At 50.1% G+C, this 19691-nt stretch overlaps 1 protein-coding gene across 1 annotated transcript in view; it reads right to left on the reverse strand.

Annotated features, from left to right (window-relative positions):
* Positions 1 to 375: 375 nt before the first annotated feature.
* Positions 376 to 19691, reverse strand: part of LOC128945574 (zinc finger protein 436-like) — an 84516-nt gene continuing 65200 nt past the window's right edge. Inside the window, exons 4-6 of the mRNA XM_054289310.1 lie at positions 11694 to 12120; positions 3319 to 3380; positions 376 to 871 (exon numbers count right to left, since the gene is read on the reverse strand). Coding sequence (XP_054145285.1) covers positions 376 to 871; positions 3319 to 3380; positions 11694 to 12120 — 985 coding nt within the window. The remainder of the gene's footprint in view (positions 872 to 3318; positions 3381 to 11693; positions 12121 to 19691) is intronic.

Raw genomic sequence — 19691 nt, forward strand, 5'->3', positions numbered from 1 at the left:
TTCGTTTTGGACCGTGGGTTTGGATACCCCCAGATTTATCCAGCATTTAGGATGTTCTTTCCAGTTTTGAACCGAAGAGCAGCTGTTTTTCCCTGGATTGCCAACTGCAACGGGCTCGTCCCATTTCCTCTGACTCCAGCGGGAGAAGATCCTTTGGAGGGGGATGATCTGTTGCTTCCCAGCCCCCCTGCATCCCGGCAGTGGGGGGGAAGTTTCGCCAGGAGCCAAAGTTTTTTTTGCTGCGTCTTCGCAGCATGCTCACATGCAGCCATCCCTTCCCCCCCTTCTCTCTCTCCGGGGGGATAGGAGTGGGCTGCACCGCCCCTTACAGCCCTGCAGGCCCCGCCCTGGCCGGCCTCCTGGGCCCTGCCCCGCTCAGAGATGGGGGCAGCACCGGTCTCCGAGTCCCGCCTGCCAGGCCTGCAGGGCCTCCTCCTGGATCCGCCCCGCGGCCGCCTCCCCGGGTGTCCTGCCCGTGGCTTCACCGGCTTCCACGCCTGCGCCTGAGAGCTCAGAAACACCGCTCCCTGCGGCTGCGTCGCTGTAGGTAGGAGACGCCCTCGGCGACAACAGCGACTCGGCACCGCCCCCCCGGCTGTCCTGCTGCGTCCACCAGCGCCCTCTCCGGCCCCGCCGCCTCAAACCGAGCCAGTGCCTGTTCAGGATGATGCTGAAGACGGCGCCGAACCCACAGGACCCTCGGAGCAGCCCGCAGCTGCTCCTGCACCCAGCGTGGTTTCCCCCCCAAGTTTTTCGGGCTGTCCCGGGCCTGCCCCTGCGGGGGAAGCTGGGACAGGGGAAGAGGGCGCCGGCCTCCCTTTCCGTGGAGGAGGCATGGCCCGACAGATGGCTGTGGGTGCAGCCCGTCTGCCTGCGTTCAAAATCAGCGTTCTTGGCGGGTTGGGGGTGTTTGGTCAGTTGCTTTCCCTTGGGGGGGGGTTGCAAATCTCTCTGCCGCCCCTCTCGCGCCCCAGCAGCGAGGGGCAGGTGGGTGCCGAGAGTTCTGCCTTTGGTCCCCAGCCCAGAGGGGGTGGTGCCGTGAGGCAGATGGGAGACACACCCGTTGCATTTGCATTGCAGAGGGCGCAGCGGGAAGCGATCATGGCTTGTTTGCTGTGGAGAAAAAACATTCCTAGACACGAGATGAGGGTTCTTGGGGCTTCTTCTATTTCCCTGCTGCTGGCATGCCTTGGTGATTCTGGGGAAAAGAAGCGTTTGGTCACCATTCCATTGGCAGTGCGGGGCCAGGCTGTGGGAAGGCAGAGCCCGCCTGCCATGTTGGGCCTGGGCTGTTGGGCTCGGGTCCCTGGGCCAGGGCCACCTCCCGGCCTCCTGATGGGTTTGGTGGTTTTGCTTCTCCCTATCGGTCCTGGCCCGCCTTTCTGTGGGCCAGATCTGGGGTTCCTGATCCCTCCACATGGGCCAGGGTCCCCCAGGGACTTTCTTTGGCTGCTCTGCTGCTGCTGCTCTTTTTGAACACACACACAAAAAAAAAAAAAACAAAAAAAAAAAAAAAAAAAAAAAACAAACTTGAAATAGCTGGCAGCAGCTCTGAAGCATTGAAGGGCCAAAAATTAGCTTCAGCCCAAAGTTATTCAATAAAGGGCTGTGGCAGGACATTCCAGAAGTTGTCTCAAATTGTTTGAAATTGTTTGATGACTGTCAATGGCTTTTGATAACTATTGATGGACTTTTCTGCAGCAAGCCTGTTTCAGGACCAAAAGGGACTTTCAGAGATGGCAAAGAGCAACATCTTCAGTCCATGGACTTTTTCCTGAAACTCAGCTGTTTGGGCTTGAACTTTCTTTGCATTGGTTTTGCATTTTCTTATATTGTAAAATTGTTTTGGTGATTTGATAGAATTGTATGTTCTACAGGTGAAGAAATTCCCTGTTCATTCCACACCAGCACTTGAGTGAAGTTTTGATTGGCAACATATAACCACAATAATTTTCTCTGCACAGCAGAGAAAATTACAAACACTTTTTAATTAACTAAATTAAAAAACTGACATGTCACAGACCTCTTTTCATTAAAATCCTTTCGTTAGGATTTTTCCTGCTGAAGCTCAAAAGTTTCAGCAAAAAATGTAAACAATGGTTATCTGCTGCTGTGGAATGCAACAGGTGGATCCATGATTGGTCTCTGGTGGATGTTTGGATTTACTGGCTACTCACGGCAGAGCTGTTCTCGCTTTCTGCCGGGACACAGCTCCTTTGTTATTCATTCCTTTTCTATTCTTAGCTTAGCTAGCCTTCTGAGAACTCTCTTTCTATTCTTTTTAGTATAGTCATAATGTAATATATATCATAAAATAATAAATCAAGCCTTCTGAACATGAGGTCAACATTCTCACCTCTCTCTTCATCCTGCAACCCTTGTGACCACTGTCACACACCATTTCTCCCATACAAGCACTGAGGAAAGAAGCTGGGTTCCCAGTGTTAGTTACTGCAGTTTCTACATCATCCTGTTCCCCCATTATGGATTGGTATTTCAGGAATCTCTGTGGGGAGAGCCAATGTCCCTCCTTTACTTCCAGCACTGCCGACACTGTGTGGGACACCAGCACAGTCATCTTCTGGCCCAGGGTGAACTTGTGTGCTTCCTGGATGTTCACTGCCACTGCCACAACAGCTCTGGGGCGTCCTGGCCACCCCTTAGCTGCTGCATCCAGCTGCTTAGAGAGGTAGGGTGTCGCAATACGACACAAAATGAACGACACTCACACCCTGAGATGTCCAAGGCAAAAAAGGCACAATTTTTTCTGGACTTCGATATTTAAAAATTCCAAAAGCATCCATGGATTGGAGGATGAAATTGCCCCCTCTCCAACCACACTGGTCAAACCAACAGTCCACCAATTTTCTCCTCTTCCAGAAAGGACTGCAAAACAATCATTATTTACATGGAAAGTGTATAAAAAACTCCATTACAAAAATGTAAACATCAGAAGGCTTAGAAGAACCTTCAAAGAACAGGGCGACATCTCACCCTTTTTCCATTTAAAAAAAAAAAAGAAAGAAAGAAAAACGAACAATGTTAAAAGGAAAAATGAACAACATTCAGTGTACACTCATGGAGGAATCATCGGAGTGATCACTCACACCATCTGTATCTGAGTCATCACTCAACGATTCATCCACTTGATGACTTTCAGTTTGGTCACGGTTTCCATTTTGCCCGTGTGCTGGATTCTGTCTCTGCAGTCGCAGGTCAGGACGAACACACTTCAAAGGTACCCAGGGTACCCCAGTATCTGTGGATACACAAGCACACCCACGCCCCAAAGTGATAAGGTCATAGAGACCTTCCCACTGTTTGGTGACTAAATTCCGCATCTGAACCTTCGCTTGAGGCTGACGTGTCTCGTCCAGAGCCTGCAACGAAAGGTGATGATTCAGAATGACAGGATTTTTTGAGTTCTGTGGCACAGTAAGATGATTGATGGTGTACAAAGCTTTTGCCAACTGACTGTGTGGGGTTTTACCCTACATTCCCCGTTTTTGTTTCTGAAGAACCCGCTTCAGAGTACCACAAGCATCTTCTACAATAGCCTGACCAGTCAGAGCATGAGGGATACCAAACCTGTGTGACACACCCCACAACTGCAGGAACTGCCACATCTTCTGTGATGCATAAGCAGGACCATTGTCTCCTTTCCATAAATCATACAGAGGAGACAGTTGTGTGTTGGTCAGTCCCAAGTACGGACGTAACCAAGTGATGACACCTACCAATTTCTGGGCATCATTCAGTGTCTTCACCAAATGTACAAATTGCACCTCCTGGTGTCGGATTGTCTATTCCAGAATTTTGACCCCCAAATACTTCCAAGGAGGTTGTTGTTGAACCTTTTCTGGAGCCACCTGCAGCCCATGAGAATACAAAGCATTGAGCAACTGAGGCTTAATCCTCAGCAGCTCGTCCTGGATGCAGACACTAAAATGTCGTCCATATAATGATACAGACGTGCATCAGAAAACTGCTTGTGAACTCCAGACAAGACACAGGCCACATACCATTGGCCTATGGCCGGAGAATTTGGCATTCCTTGGTGCAAAACTTTCCATTGATATTGCTGTGTGGGCTCAGCATTGTTAATTGCTGGCACCGAGAAGGCAAATTTTGGTCTGTCATCAGGATGCAAAGGAATTGCAAAAAACAATCCTTCAGATCCACGATGAGGACTGGCCAGTTTGCGGGAAGCATGGTAGGCGACGGCATGCCCGCCTGCAATGTTCCCATGCTTTCCATCATGACATTGACCTTTTGAAGGCCTTGTAACAACGTCCATTTCCTGTATTTTATCTTGATGCAGAAGACAGGAGTGTTCCAGGGACTGGTAGAAGTCTCCAGATGACCCTGGTCCAACTGCTCCTGCACCAGATTTCGAAGGTGTCCTAGGGTGACGTTATGATGCTTATGTCCCCATTCATGTGTTCTGTTAATGCTGGATATCATGTTCTGTGCCTTTAAGACTGGCTCTGAAGACTGAAAGTTTTGTTTGGGTATTCTTATCAGCCTGGCGGGACACAGAGAGACTGCGGGTCTTGATTTTGCTGCTTTTGCTTTTTGCTTCGCTCTCTCTCTCTCTGCTCTCGCTTCTGCTTGCTTTTGCTCCTGCTCATTAACTAATTTAGCTATACAGTCCAAATTCCTTCCTGGACTGTTTGTCCTCTCCTCTTTTTCGACCATCTCAAACCTGCTCCAGACAGGGACCTGGGAACACCGAGAGTTTGCACCTTGTGGCTGCAGCAGCTGCCCCAGTGCCGGAGGGACTGAGAACAGAGCAACCACCCCCAAGAGAGACTTTCTGAATTTGTCACCTTTTTCAGAGCGGTGTCATCCAGTATTGTTCATTCTGTGTGCTGGGGGTGCTCTGCCTGTTAAATAAACAGGTTCTTTCCTCTTCTCTCTGAGGAATTCTTCCCAAACCGGTTGGGGGGAGGGGCCGTGTGCGTTCGCTTTCTAGAGGGGCCCCCTTTGGAGATTCTCTACCAAATTTGCCATAAACCAGGACAAAATTTAGCGCCCATCCTGACTGCATTTTGGTTGCTATTACTCTGTGTTCATTTAAATCAGCTAATAGCCATGCTTTTTGAATTCATAATGTCTGTTGGGGTGAAGACTTGCATGCATTTCTGGTCCCTAAGGTTTTTTGAGATTTTAATACCTCTATGGTCCCTAGGTTTATTTTCTTACCCAGAAATAGCTTTAGTATTGTCCCTAATATGTAGTTTTTATAGCCGAGGGGCAGTGACCAGAGTAGCTATCCTGCTGGGCTTGGTGGTAATGATGTGTAAAAAGTTTATAAACATGCTGGGGTCTGCTCCAGGTATGAATGGTTCGTGGCTATGGTTATGCATCCAGTTTGTTGCAGGAGGAGCAGGAGGGAATGAGGGCTTTCAGCCTCTGCTTTCCTTCTTCTCCTATGTATCAGTTGCATCACTATTGAAGGATGTTCAGTTTCCCCTCAATGTTAAAGAAACCATCTTCCTGGTATTCAATCTGGTAACCTTTGTCTATACAGACTGCTGCTTCTCTAGGATGAGGGCTGAGATTTCTAGACGGGCTGATGAGACCCCTGACTCAGGAGTAGACCCCGGTGTGGAAAATCCTAAGTGGTGTGGGAAATGGGAGGATATGGGCCAAATCCTGAAGGAATTCTCTGACCCTATAGTCTGGGATTTTCCCCATGAACAAATTCAGAACCCAGCTGAGGTGGGGAAATATCTGAAAGAGAAGTCCCAGGATGAGCCTAAGGAGAGGAAGGTCATTGCAGTCAGCTGGGCCCTGGCTTGTGCTCATCGCTCACTGCTGGATCCTGTCCGGCAGCAGACAGAGGCAGGGGGGCAGGGAGATAAATCAGCAACTATCCCGGTGACTCAGGCTGCAGCCAACAGCCCAGGCTCGAAGCCAGCAGCCAAACCAGATAGTGAGCCTAAGCCAGCAGCTAAACCAGAAAATAAGCCTCAACCAATGGCTGTTGCTGCCAGTACTAGAAGTGGGAAATGCACGGACAAGACCAATCGACCAGTGGATGATGAGGATGATGATGATGAAGGAGAAGGAACCTCAATGCCTCCTGACATAAAATCAGGAGTCAAAGCAGCAGGTGCAAGATCAGATGCAAATATTGAGTCCTTTTCCCTGAAGGACCTTTGTGGCTTACGGAAGGATTCCATGTGGGGACGGGGTCTGTTTCTATTGCTGGTGTGACAGGGGGATCAGGATCACAGGATTTTACTTTGGGGGAAAATGAGGTGAGCCTGACTGGAAATGAGTGGAAGAAACACCCTATTGTGACTGGCCTAGAAGCCCCATGCATTTTAGGTATAGACTTCCTCCGACGTGGGTATTTCAAAGACCCAAAGGGACTCAGATGGGCATTTGGAATAGCTGCTGTAGAGACAGAGGGTGTCAAGCAGTTGAACAGCTTGCCTGGACTGTCAGAAAACCCATGTGCAGTAGGACTTCAGAAGGGAGAAGAGCAAGAGGTGCCAATTGCCACTTCCATAGTGCATCGACGACAGTATAGAACCACTCGAGACGCTGTGATCCCCATCCAAAAGATGATCCAAGAGCTGGAGAGCCAAGGGGTGGTCAGCAAGACCCACTCACCGTTCAACAGCCCCATTTGGCCTGAGCGAAAATCTGAAGGAGAATGGAGATTGACTGTGGACTACCGTGCATTGAATGAAGTGACTCCACCACCGAGCGCTGCCATGCCAGACATATTAGAGCTCCAGTTCGAGCTGGAGTCCAAGGCAGCAAAGTGCTTTGCCACTATAGACATTGCCAATGCATTTTTCTCCATTCCTCTGGCAGCAGAATGCAGGCCTCAGTTTGCTTTCACATGGAGGGGAGTGCAGTACACCTGGAACCGACTGCCCCAGGGGTGGAAGCACAGTCCCACCATCTGCCATGGACTGATCCAGACTGCACTAGAAAGGGGTGAGGCTCCAGAACATCTGCAGTATATTGATGACATCATTGTGTGAGGGGAACACAGCTGCGGAAGTGTTTGAGAAAGGGAAGGAAATCATCCAAATCCTCCTGGGAGCTGGTTTTGCCATTAGAAAGTCAAGGTAAAGGGACCAGCTTGTGAGATTCAGTTCCTGGCAGTGAAGTGGCAAGATGGACTGTAGTAAACCCCCTACATTTAGCAAAAGCACCATGGAGAATCTAACAAAAGGAATGCTGGCACAGCAGCAAGGAAGCTTCCTGACTCATGGACATCTGCCCTATAACCTATCCCTATAACCATGTGAGGCAATGCCATGGTAGCCTTTACCTATCGGTCATTTTATGGTCCCCCTAATCCCTTGCCATTGGTCAAGTTTGGATACTTGCCAAGCCTATAAAAGTAGCATGCTGTACCCTACTAGCTCAGAAGAAGAAGAGCTGAGACCCTTTGCGGACCCCCAGATAAAGCCTTCTCTGTGGAACAGCTTCTGCTTTCTCCTTCTCCTCTCTCCGTCTGCTGCTGCCTCAAGCCCGGGGCTCCACTACCCAGCAAGCAAAGAGCTGAGGTCCTAAGAGCTGCTAATCACTATAGAGCTGAATATCACCAGGCTTGCTGGAAAGGTAGCCCCGCGGCATTGGCCTGAGCTGGCTTCGGGCACCCGGTCCCTCCTCAGGGACTGAGATCCTGAGCACCAAGGCTCTGCTTCATGATAAGGCTGATCGGAGGCCTTATTAATGGACGGCATCAGATTCCTACAGACGTAATCAACAAGATCACAGTGATGTCTCCACCCACCAATAAGAAAGAAACACAAGCTTTCCTAGGTGCCATAGGCTTTTGGAGAATGCACCTTCCTGAGTACAGTCAGATCGTGAGCCCTCTTTGCCTGGTCACCTGCAAGAAGAACGAGTTCCACTGGGGCCCTGAGCAGCAACAAGCCTTTGCCCAGATCAAGCAGGAGATTGCTCATGCAGTTGCCCTTGGCCCAGTCAGGACAGGACCAGAGGTGAAGAACGTGCTCTACTCTGCAGCCGGGAACCATGGCTTGTCCTGGAGCCTTTGGCAGAAGGTGCCTGGGGAGACTCGAGGCCGACCACTGGGATTTTGGAGTCGAAGCTACAGAGGGTGAGAAGCCAACTACACTCCCACAGAGAAGGAAATCTTGGCTGCCTATGAAGGAGTCCAAGCTGCCTCAGAGGTGATTGGCACAGAAGCACAACTCCTCCTGGCACCCCGACTACCGGTGCTGGGGTGGATGTTCAAAGGAAAGGTTCCCACCCCCCACCACACCACTGACGCTACATGGAGTAAATGGATTGCTCTTATCCCACAGTGCGCCTGTATTGGAAACCTGAATCTCCCTGGGATTTTGGAGATAATTACAAACTGGCTGGAAGGTGAGAACTTTGGTCTTACTGATGAAGAGCAACAAGAACCAGTGACATGGGCTGAAGAGGCTCCTCCCTATAACCAACTGCCCCCAGAGGAAATGCGCTATGCTCTTTTCACTGACGGTTCCTGTCACATCGCAGGGATGGACCAGAAGTGGAAAGCAGCCGTATGGAGCCCCACATGACAGGTTGCAGAGGCTGCTGAAGGAGAAGGTGGATCAAGTCAACTTACAGAACTCAAAGCCGTTCAGCTGGGCCTGGACAATGCTAAGGGAGAGAAATGGCCAAAGCTCCACCTCTACACTGATTCATGGATGGTAGCCAATGCTCTGTGGGGATGGCTGGAGAGGTGGAAAAAGGCCAACTGGCAGTGTAGGTGTCATGGTTTGATGCTGGCACAATGCCAGTGTCCCCATGAAAATATGTGCTCCCTGGTGTCTGCTGTGAGATGTCACCAGGAATAAGCAAAGCAGGCCCCCACTTAGAAATAAAGAAATGAAACCTTTATTAACTAAACTACAACTCTAAGTAACAAGAAACACACAGGGAAAATGAAAACTTTCCAAAAACATTTCCTCCCCCTCCCACCAGATTTCCAATACATCTATCCTCCAAATCACCAACTCTCGGTCCATCACCACCCTTTAGGTAATCAATTCTCAGTTCATCAAGGGGAGAGGAGTCCTTCTTGTGCCATAGGCCTCCCCAGGAAACACCGCTGAAACCTCGTGTGTTTCCACGTCACTCGTGGCACCGCCTGGAGAACATCTGCCATCGTGACATCTTCCTTCCATGCCCAGTGCTCTCACCACTGCACATGGACCAGAGCTGCTTCTAGGGTTGTCCTTCCAAAAAGGGCACAGTCTCACCTTTGGGACACCTGTGCCCCCCAAATTTCACCCCCTGGGGCCAAGGGGTACCAACACTGAACCCTCTTGGCTCTGAGCCATTGCCTCCCCCTGGATGCAGTCTCTGTGTCACAGGAAACATGGTTCTGTCCATGGCTACACAAGAAAAGTCCAGCTAAGGCCACTCCATCATCTCTTCCCACCTAAGATTCTTCTCTACTCTCCTGACATCTTTCACTTGCCCAGACCTTCACACTTGCACATTTCCTTCCTCCATTTCATCTCTTATCTCTCTTCTAGGAAAGGTTAATGTTCTGCAAAGCTTTCCTTGTCCGAAAAAGGGTTAAAAGCTCGGGCTCTGCCCACCCAAAGCTCTCACAGTGGCTGGACCCCTTCTCGCTGCATCCCCCCCGCCCTTCTCCCCCAGCCGGGCTGTGCTGCCAGCACAGGATATCAAATTTCACGGTGGCACAGGCGCTCTGTCTCTCTCTCTCCTGGGGGGGAGGTGTGGCTGCCCGATGCCTCTCGGGGCTCTTCCACCCTTCCATCCTCGGGCCAGGCCTACCTCACCCAGCCCCAAACCAGCCAGGAGCTGGGCAGGGGAGGCCCGACCTGCTTCCCTCGCTGGAACCCAAGAGAGCTTCCCCCGGGAGTGCTCTGCTTTTTAACCCCTGAGTTCTCAGAGGCGTATCCAATGTCCCCAGTGGCCAAACCAGGTGCCAGTATTCAAATGTGAGCACCTATTGGCCTGACCACTTCATATCCCAGAAAACTAACTTCCTCTCAAACCACGACATCTATATAATCTCAGTCCAGTTTATCCCAGTCTGCAGGAACCCAGTCCATTTGATCCAAATCCAAATTTGATGCCAGTCCATATTTAATCCCTGTACATAGCTTATCCTAGTCCATATTTGATCCCAGTCCATAAAATCTGTCATTTTTGATCCAGGCCATATTTGATCCCAGTCCAAAGTCGATCCCTGTCCTGATTTGATCCCAGTCCAGTTTATCCCAGTCCATAGTTGATTTTAGTCCATATTTGATCCCAGTCCATTTTTTATCCTAATTACATATTTGATCCCAGCCCATATTTGATCCCAGTCTATATAACCTCAGTCCAGTTTATCCTACATTGTAGGATTCCAATCAATAATTGATCCCAGTCCATATTTGACCCCAGTGCATATTTGATCCCAGTGAATAGTTGATCCCAGTCCCTATTTGATCCCAGTCCCTCTTTGATCCCAGTCCCTGTTTGATCCCAGTCCATATTTGATCCCAACCCCTATCTGATCCTAGTCCATGTTTGATCCCAGTCCGTGTTGCCCTGCACACATTCCAAAAGTCTGCAGTTCCAGCTCCCATTCAGGAAAAGATGTTCCTGCCCTTGAAGGGAAATGGAGCAAAATCCTACAGAGACATTTCCCTACCAGCCTTCAGGACTTCAGCTCCTGGGACTGGGAATTGAAATACTAATTGGGAAATAAAATAATAAATAATCAGGGGAGGGTCTGTGGGGACCCTAGAGGGGTCATCTAAATCAGGGCAGGGGTCAATTAAATCAGGGCAGGGTCAATTAAATCAGGGAATGAGACAGCTAAATCAGGGCAGGGGTCAATTAAATCAGGGGAAGGGGAATTAAAACAGGGAAAGGGTAAATTAAATCAGGGGAGGGGTCAATTCAGGGGAGGGGTCAATTAAATCAGGGAAAGGTCAACAAAATCTGGGGAGGGTCTTTGGTGGCAGGGGTCAATTAAATTAGGGGAGGGGGCAATTTAATCAGGGGAGGGTCTTTGGTGGTCACTGGGGCAATAAATCAGGGGAGAGTATTGGGTGGTCCCTGAGGCAATTAAATATAGGGAGGGTCTCTGGTGGTCCCTGGATCCATGGAGACACTGAGAGAGAAACAGAGACAGCAAAGAGTGGCGGGAGAGAAAAGGGGACACCAAGACAATGAGCTGAGAAGGCAGCACTCTGCAAACAGAACTGCAACAGACTGAACATGAACGGGAGAGAAATCAGTAAGTCTCAGAATTTTATTTGCTGTCAAATACATCCGACACACCCAGCCCCACACAATCTCCATCCCACCACTCTAACTGAGATCCCACGACTCTAAATCACCTCCCAACCTCATCTCAGCCTGATGGCTGCGGAATCGAGTGAGTTTGGCGTGGGACTGAGTTTTTTGAGGTGGGTTTGAGCTCTTTTTGGGGTAAGATTGAGCTGTTTTCACTGGGATTTCAGTGGTTTTGAGGTGACAGATCCATTCCTCTTGGCTTCTGCAGTGCAAAGAGATGGAGAATAGAAAAAAATTAAGGTGAAATTAAAAGTAGAAGCAGCCAGCTGTGTTCTCAACATGGATCACAGGGAATGGGAGTGACCAGGGCTGTGCCCAAAGTGGCGGATGGAGCTGGAGCAGCGCACGAAGCTCTGCCCGCACTCGGGGCACTCACAGGGCTTCCCTTACTGGTGCCTCCGTTGGTGTTGGGTCAAGTCAGAGCTGCTGGAGAAGCTCTTCCCACACCGGGGACACTCGTAGGGCCTCTCCCCTGTGTGGATGCGCCGGTGTCTGATGAGGTTGCAGTTGTGCTTGAATCCCTTCCCGCAGTCGGGGCAGCGGAAGGGCCTCTCCTCTCTGTGAATCCGATAGTGCCGGAGGAGACAGGAGCTGGTCTGAAACCTCTTCCTGCATTTATCACACTCATAGGGCCTCTCCCCAGTGTGGGTCCTCTTGTGCGTGATCAGGCTGGAGCTCCGGCTGAAGCACATCCCACACTCGGAACACTTGTACGGCCTTTCTCCAGTGTGGATCCTCTGGTGCTGGTTCAGGTTGGAGCTCTGGCTGAAGCTCTTCCCACACTCCCCACACTCATAGGGCCGTTCCCCAGTGTGGATCCTCTGGTGCCTGATCAGGTCGCCTTTCCACCTGAAGCACTTCCTACACTCCCCACATGTGTGGTGTTTCTCCCCATCATGGAGCTGCTCATGGAGCACCAGCTCCCAGCTCTGGCTCCATCTCCGGCTGCCTTCCTGGTCCAGGCTGGCTGCTTCCCCCTCAGATCCCCGCCGGCTGCGTTTGCAGCCCCTCCTCGTGCGGCATCTCCGGGGCTTTTCCTCCCCGTTGGCTTCCTGCGCCGTGGAGCCGCTCAAAACGGCCACTGCCACGAGGTTCTGCCGCGGGCATTTGTCCTCCCTGCTCTCCATGCTCAGCTCCTGCTCTGGGGGAGGAAGGACAAGGACAGGATGGGATTTGCCTCCGTGCCACAGGCAAGGGCAAGGAGATCCCCCCAGGGCTGAGCTGCAGCCGGGGCCGTGCTGGGCTGGGAGATGGAGCAGCACAGAGGGGAAAGGGGCACTGACTTCCTCCTCACCTGCCTCAGTGTCCCCGGGCATCTTCCTCTTCTTCGCAGCCTCCCAGGCCTTGGCAATGGGAAATCCTGGTTTGGGGAAAACAAGGGATGAGCGCGTTTGTAGGAGTGTCGGGGGGTAGGACGGTTGGGATGGACGGAGACGAGAGAGCTCTGCAGCCAGGTCGTGGAAGTTGCGGTTTATTGCAAAGGGCCTGGGTGCAGGGCCCTGATGGAGCCGCCAGGCACAGCTCGGAGCAGGGCCGAGAGAAGAGAGGGGTAGAGAGGGTGAGAGGGTAAGAGAGTAAGAGGAGAAGAGTGTAAGAGAGGAAGGGTCCCGTTACAATACAATAAATTTTCTTCTTTGTTGAATATTCTATTTCTCACTAACCAATCTGGTACCAGATGCAAATCCTACAGCATTTACATACAGCCTGTAAAAATCATTATATCACCATACTGTGTTACATTTTAAACCCTAAAAACTCCTCTTTGGACCCTTTCTATTGAGGTAGTGGGGTCTGCTCTGACCCTTGGATCTGTCTGCAAGCAGAGGGAATTGTTTCATCAAAAGGGGATTACCTTCAGTTGGGCCACACCATTGTTTTCCAGTTGTTCAATAACTGAGGTATCTCAAAGCTTGCTTTCATTTCAATCTTCCTTATACTTTTTATGTTCACAAAATCTTTTGCCAGACAATCGCATTTATAAGGCTTTCCTGTTTCATCTTCCCCAACACACACTGAGTTTGAAGGTTGCTCTGCCCAAGTCCATCTCTACAATCACTGGCCATCAGGGCTCCAGAAAAACCTCCCAAACACCCAGATTCAGCCCTGAAAAAGCCTCCCAGGAGTTCCCCGTCCCTGGTCCCTCCCCTCTGGTGTTCAGGGATTCCCCCCTGTCCCAGCTGCTCGGGGTCACGCTTGGATTGGGGGTCCCCCTTGTGCCCGGTGCCCACCCTGCCCAGGCTGCTGGCAGTCCCAGCAATGCCAAAAGCTCCCCCCACTTCACTCTCCCCATTTCGGGATGCTGGGGCTGTTTGGGCTCCTGGGCTCCCTTCTCCCCTCATTCCCTGCTTTCGCCTGTGAATGAGACAAGGACTGGTTCTCCCAGACCTGCCAAGTGAGTGCTGGAGTCTGCCACGCTGCGTTTCCAACTTTCCTCGAGGGAAGCAGCCAGTAAAGAGACACAGCGAGTGATAAGAAGAGTGAGAGAATCCCCCGGGTAACTGGGACTGGGTCTCAGAGAGGGGCTGGACCCTCCGAGGAAGGGAGCAGAGGAGTTTCTGAGCCCAATCCACTAGGAAACGGGACAAAAGGGGCTCCTAAAAAATCTGCTGGTTTGAGGGATAAGAGAGCCCAAGAGCATCCAGAATTAAAACCTGCTAGAACATTCGGTCATCTCTGCCTCGGGCAGAATAAACTGTAAAAGAACTCGCTGCGTCAGGCAGCATTTGTGAACAGGGGGAGACTCTGACATTCGGAGCTCAGATCCGTGTTCACCCAGCACTGAACCCGGGCTCGATGCTGACCCTTGGCTGTGGTAGCGTAGATGACCGAACTTCTGTCTTGCAGACAAATTAATAAATCTTTGCTAAATTTTCCTATAAGTTTGGCTCTCGATTTGATCATTTATAACAAAAGATACCTTATTGTTGTCTTGTTGTGTGTGAGAGTGAGTCACACACAAAATCAGCCTCAGCTTCCCAGGCGGGTGGGAAGGGTGGCTGTGGAAAGAGGAGTGTGTGACCCACAAATAAGCCATTGTTCTCCTGGGCGTGTGGGGGCTGTGGCATAAGGTACAGGTGACCTGCAAAGGGGCCATTGTCCCCAGGGCGTGTGAGGGGGCCGTGGCTAAAGAGTGTGAGTGACACACAAATCAGCCTCACAGGTGAACGGCACCCGAGGCAGCAGAGTCAGGGCCCTCCAGGAGGCCCGGAGATACTGAGACCCAGAGGCCAACCCCAAGGCGAGGGGGGGCCATAGGGACCCGCGATTCTCTGTCAACAGGGATCCACTCTGTGTCCTGAGTGTGGGAAAGAATGTGTGGAAGTGAGTGAGAAATAAAAGTGAGTGAATGTATATGAATGAAAATATAGGTAATGTAGATTCTGTATTTTAAGCTTCACTATATCTCCTTGGAGGGAGGTGTATTGTACTGAAAGTAGTGTGAGAAAAAAGTTTTTTATTTTTCTGTGTGTAGTTGAAAGAAAAGTGGTATTTACGTTGTTAGTGAATGTGAAAAACAGAGGAAGAAGATTAATAGATAAGATCTTGAAAATGAGACAGAAAACCAGTAAGTTGCATACAGGGAAAAAAAAAAAAAAGAAATAATCCTTTGGGAGTTATGTTAGTTAACAGAGATACACCTCCTTACAAAAGGAGAAAATACAGGGTATGTAGTAGTTGATGGGAAAAACGTGCAAACTATGGAAAAAGGGAAATTAACCTTAAACTAGTAATCTCAAACTTGTGAATGATATACTTTAAAAAGAGCACTAGAATATTAAACACAAAATAAAGGAACTATATATACTGATTCAAGGTATGCCTTTAGAGTAGTACACACCTGTAAAAAATTTGGAAAGGAAAAAGATTGCTTAATTCATGAAGAAAAGGACTAGTACATGAGGAACTTATTTTAGAGGTTTTAGAGGCATTACAATTACCTAAAAGAGATAGCTATAGTACATATTATGGAACTCCAAAAGGGAAAGACACCAGAAAGAAGAGGAAATAATTTGGTAGATCACAAAGCTAAGGATGCAGCAGAAAATGGAGCTGAAAGAGTTATGTTAATATTAACTTCAAATGAGGAAAACCCACAAATTCCAAAGTTTTGGAAAGCCAAGAAAAAAGAATTAAACAAGACAGGAAATGAACAAGATAAATCAGGGAAATGGAAACTTCATGATGAAAGACAATTACTTAATAAAATGTGCTTCTAGGAAAATATTAGAAGACATGCATCAAAAAACCCACTGGGGCACTCAAGCTTTGTGCGATCATTTATTAAGGAACTATGGGTGCATTGGGATTTTTGGATTTGCAAAGCAAGTAACTGAAAGATGCTTAATTTGCCAAAGGATAAATGAAAAAGTGATGAGAAAAACAACATTAGGAGGTCATGACTTAGCTCATCGGCCATTTCAAAGTATCCAAGCAGAAGTTTAGATTTGCTAGGCTCTGGATTTATTTGTAAAAAAACCCATTTAATCTAAAAGAAAGAGAATATGCCATATGCTAGACAGGAGATTTTAGAAGAATAAAAATCTTTAAAGGATGAGAAACCTCTGAGAAAAAAACAAGAAAAGACAAAGGGAAATGAAAGGCAGAGGAACAAAAGGAAAAATCAGAAAGAGAGTGGGATCCTCTGCAGGTCTTGCCCCCTCCGTTCGCGGCCCAGGCGCCTGTCCCGGGTCCCGGCTCACTGCCCGCCTCAGCTCCGCCTGCCCCGGTTTCCATCCCAGGTGCGGCCTCACTGCCCAGGGCAGCTCCACCTGCCCCGGCGCTATCGCTCAATTTGTTTGCCCTGCTCCAACTGCCTGGCCCGCAGCCGCTCTGCCGGCCATGCTGGGGAAGATGGGGGTTGCTCTCTCCTGCCGCCTGCTCCGAGGTCACCGTGCCCACTGCACCCAGGGGGAGTCCCAGCCATCCCATCCCCGGCTGCCCTGCCCGTGCCACCTGCGCTGGGCACCGCCGCTGCTGCCGGGCTCTCCCACCTGCCTTTGCTCTGCCGGGAGCTGCCAGATCAGCCGCCATCAGCCATGTGGGGGCTACCCATGCTCCGCCTCGGACTCCACGGGAAGATCCCCCTCTGGCGATTCCGGCAGCAGACCCTGCTCACACTCTGACCGAGCCTCGGCGGGATATCCTCCCCTGACCCTGTCCTGCTCTGAGTTACGTCCCCTTGGTAACCACATCTCCGTCTGTTCAGGGAAACTCTCTCTCTCTACAGGAAGCACCTTATTGAAACACTAGGAGCTCAGTTAAAAGGCAGCCCTCTCCAAATTCTTTCTCAAAACACAGGAGAAAGGCTATAGAAGGTAAAAAAGTGAAAGAGTTAGATGAAGGGATTGCTCTATTTCTGTTCAGAGAGGTTCCCATGGGAGGGATGCGCTGCCCCGCCCGAGCCACCAGCGCCCCTGCCGACCATGCCCGGAACTGCACCCAAGGGCAAAGCGCCACAGCCCAAAGGCCGGGACTGGGTCCGGGCTCTGTTTGCTCTCAGTGCCGCAGCTGTTGGTGTTTGTTTGCTTTATTATACACACTAGTAAAGAACTGTTATTCCTATTCCCATATCTTTGCCTGAGAGTCCCTTGATTTCACTAATCTAGAAATTAAGAGGGAGGCGGTTTGCATTCTTCATTCCAAGAGAGGCTTTTTCTGCCTTCCTGGGCAGACACCTCTCTTGTAAAGCAAGACAAGCACCCACAGGCACTGAGGGGGGCTGCAGGAGGGGCAGAAGAAGGCCCTGCAGCACTTGGGCACAAAGGCACAGCAGGTGAATGCAAGAAGGGAGCAGCAAAAGGCCAAGCTGAAGGCAAAGGCCAGGGCACAGTTCCTACAGCCCCTTAGGGATCAACCCCAGGGCCCAAGGGGGCCCCAGCATCCAGGGCATGGGCTTGGCCACAAGCACCTGGCAGAGGCATTGCCCTCCTCGGCAGGGGAGGGCCCACCCAAACAGCCCCTGGCAAGGAACCAGGGCTCCAGCTGCAGGGCACAAGGACACTGCAAGCACAGACAGCAGCACCCTCAGGACCAGCAAGTCCACCCCTTGATGGACATGGATTGGCAGGGCTGTCACAGCTCCCATCACACCAAGGACCCTCCACACTGGAGCCCTTGAGAACATTCAGGGTGGGTTTGCATTGAGAGGAGGCATTTCCTGATGGACACAGGGGCCTCTAAATCCATTCTGAATCTTAGATCTAAGGTGGGAAAATGCTAAAAATATGTTTCATTAGTGAGGGTATAAGTGGGAAAGATGTATGGTTTTATTCAATCACTTTTCGTAGATCCGGGAGATGGGTTTCAAATGCGTGAATTTTTATTTGCTCCTAATTGTTATCATAATTTACTGGGAAGGGATTTGATCACTAAACTCGTAACACAAATTTATATTATAAAAAGAGATACAGAGGCTGGTTCTCTTGTACCTCTGTGTCAAATGTCTGATGAGGCCGATCTGAAGTGAACCCAGAAGTGTGGGCAGCCCCAGGAAAATAGGGAAAATTAGATATGGAGCCTCTCCAAAGTACTCTGAAGCAACCAGTACAAGTGGTGTCTAAAAGTAACACCCTGTTCCAGCGGAGGGAAGGAAGGGGAATCAGACACAGCGCAGGTCACCGCCCCATGCTCAGCTCAACCCGCCCAGCTGTGGCTGCGTGTGAGAGCCTGGCACTGAAATGCCCTGAGCAGGAAGGCTTCAACATCTTCTGCTGACACCATGGCACCTAACAGGGGGGCAAAAGCAATTCTCACTGCTTCAGCAACCACTGGAGCAGATATCAAGGCACATTCTCCCACAGGAAGCTGGGCTGGCACTGAGCCTGCCCAGGCACTTTGCTGCTGCCAACACCCAGCCAGGACATCGGCTCCTGCCTAAGGAGTGCAAAGCAGCACCACTGGTGGCCAAGGGGCCCATGCCAAGTGTCCCTGAGGCCACAAACAGCCACCAGCACAGCTCAACATGGGGGACCCCTCAGCCTGGCCTCAAGGGCTCTGAAGCCCCGGAGATTTGCACTTCCCACCTGCAGCAGGAGGATGGGAGGCCGCCCCTGAGCCTGCCCTGAAGGCAACGCAGCAGCAGCCAGGGCTCCACAGCGGGCCAAGCCCCTGCGCCTGCCCACAGATCCTCGCCTGGAATCCTCTGCAATCCTGGCCACCCTCCTCTGCCTTCTCCAGCCACTGGGGCCAAGCCTTGCTGCCACTGCTGCAGCTTCAGCGCTGGCTGGGCCTGCACTGCCACAGCTGCTGGGGAACACCACGGCACAATTCCACTCTGGGGCTCACTGACACCCACACTCTGGGCTGCCTGCCATTGCACTGATGCAAAATGTACCGATTTTGATCCTTTTAAATCTTATTTCTCTGCTTAGGCTTGGTTTGTCTTTGCCTTTGGGAAATGAATTTTAAAGCTTTTATTTAAAGGGTGTTATACCAGTCAATGGAGATGAGTTTAACATCCCAACAGACTGGGAATACCCAGCAGCAAACAACAACCAACAACTACCCCAGGCACTGCCTCCAGCAGAGCTGGAGACACCCGGGCTGGAAAAGGCTGAGAAGGAAATCCAGGAGTGTGGAGACCTAATTCACATCAGAGGGGAAGAAATCCGGGTCCAACAGGAAACCAAATACTAAAAACTTACACAACTTGGAAGCAATGAACATTAAAGCAGTGGATTTAGATTGGTTCAGACTACATAAAGTTTAGGAAAAATCTAGTAAAACTCACATGCCATGGAATGATTTTCTCTGCACAGCTGGGCTATTTGTGAAAGAAATTATTTCTGTTTCACATCCTGGCCAGAACTAAGGAATGCTTTGACTCTCTAACACTAAAGTGATTCTTGGAGAGTTTTTGTTTTCCCGGCGGTTTCAGTGACAAAATTACAACATGAGAAAAATTTTTCATAATATTCCCACTTTATATTGTCAGGTAGGTTTGGGACAGAAGTGTGAGAATCAAGTTTTGGTCTGGATTTTTCCACGTTCTCCTTTATGGGGCATTTGCAAAATCGAAGAGATTTAACTGTAATACTTTGAACATAAATAGTTAATACTTTTTTTTAAAAAACCATATTCTTGGAGGGCCACATGTGACTCACCAGATGGCTGCCCTGGAAGAGAAGCTTCATTCCAGACAGCCTGCAGAGGAGCTTTAGAAATGCAAATGAACACTGCTGGGCAAAGTGTGGACAATGTACCTGGGTCCCTTGCCTGGGGCAGGAATTGGGCTGATTCCCTCTGCCCCTCACCCCAAGCTCTGCTTGCTGGCACTGATGGAATTTGCACAGCTCAAGGCAGAGCCCAGGGTGAGTGAAGTAAAGTGAAAAATTTCCAGGATAGAAATCCATTTTAATTTAAGTGAAATGTACGTTTTTGAGTTGAGTCTGTAGTTAGAA

This window comes from Melozone crissalis, unplaced genomic scaffold (genome assembly GCF_028551555.1).
Source record: "Melozone crissalis strain CALT ecotype California unplaced genomic scaffold, PUWL_Pcris_2 ptg000066l_1, whole genome shotgun sequence".
Classification (NCBI taxonomy): Eukaryota; Metazoa; Chordata; class Aves; order Passeriformes; family Passerellidae; genus Melozone; species Melozone crissalis.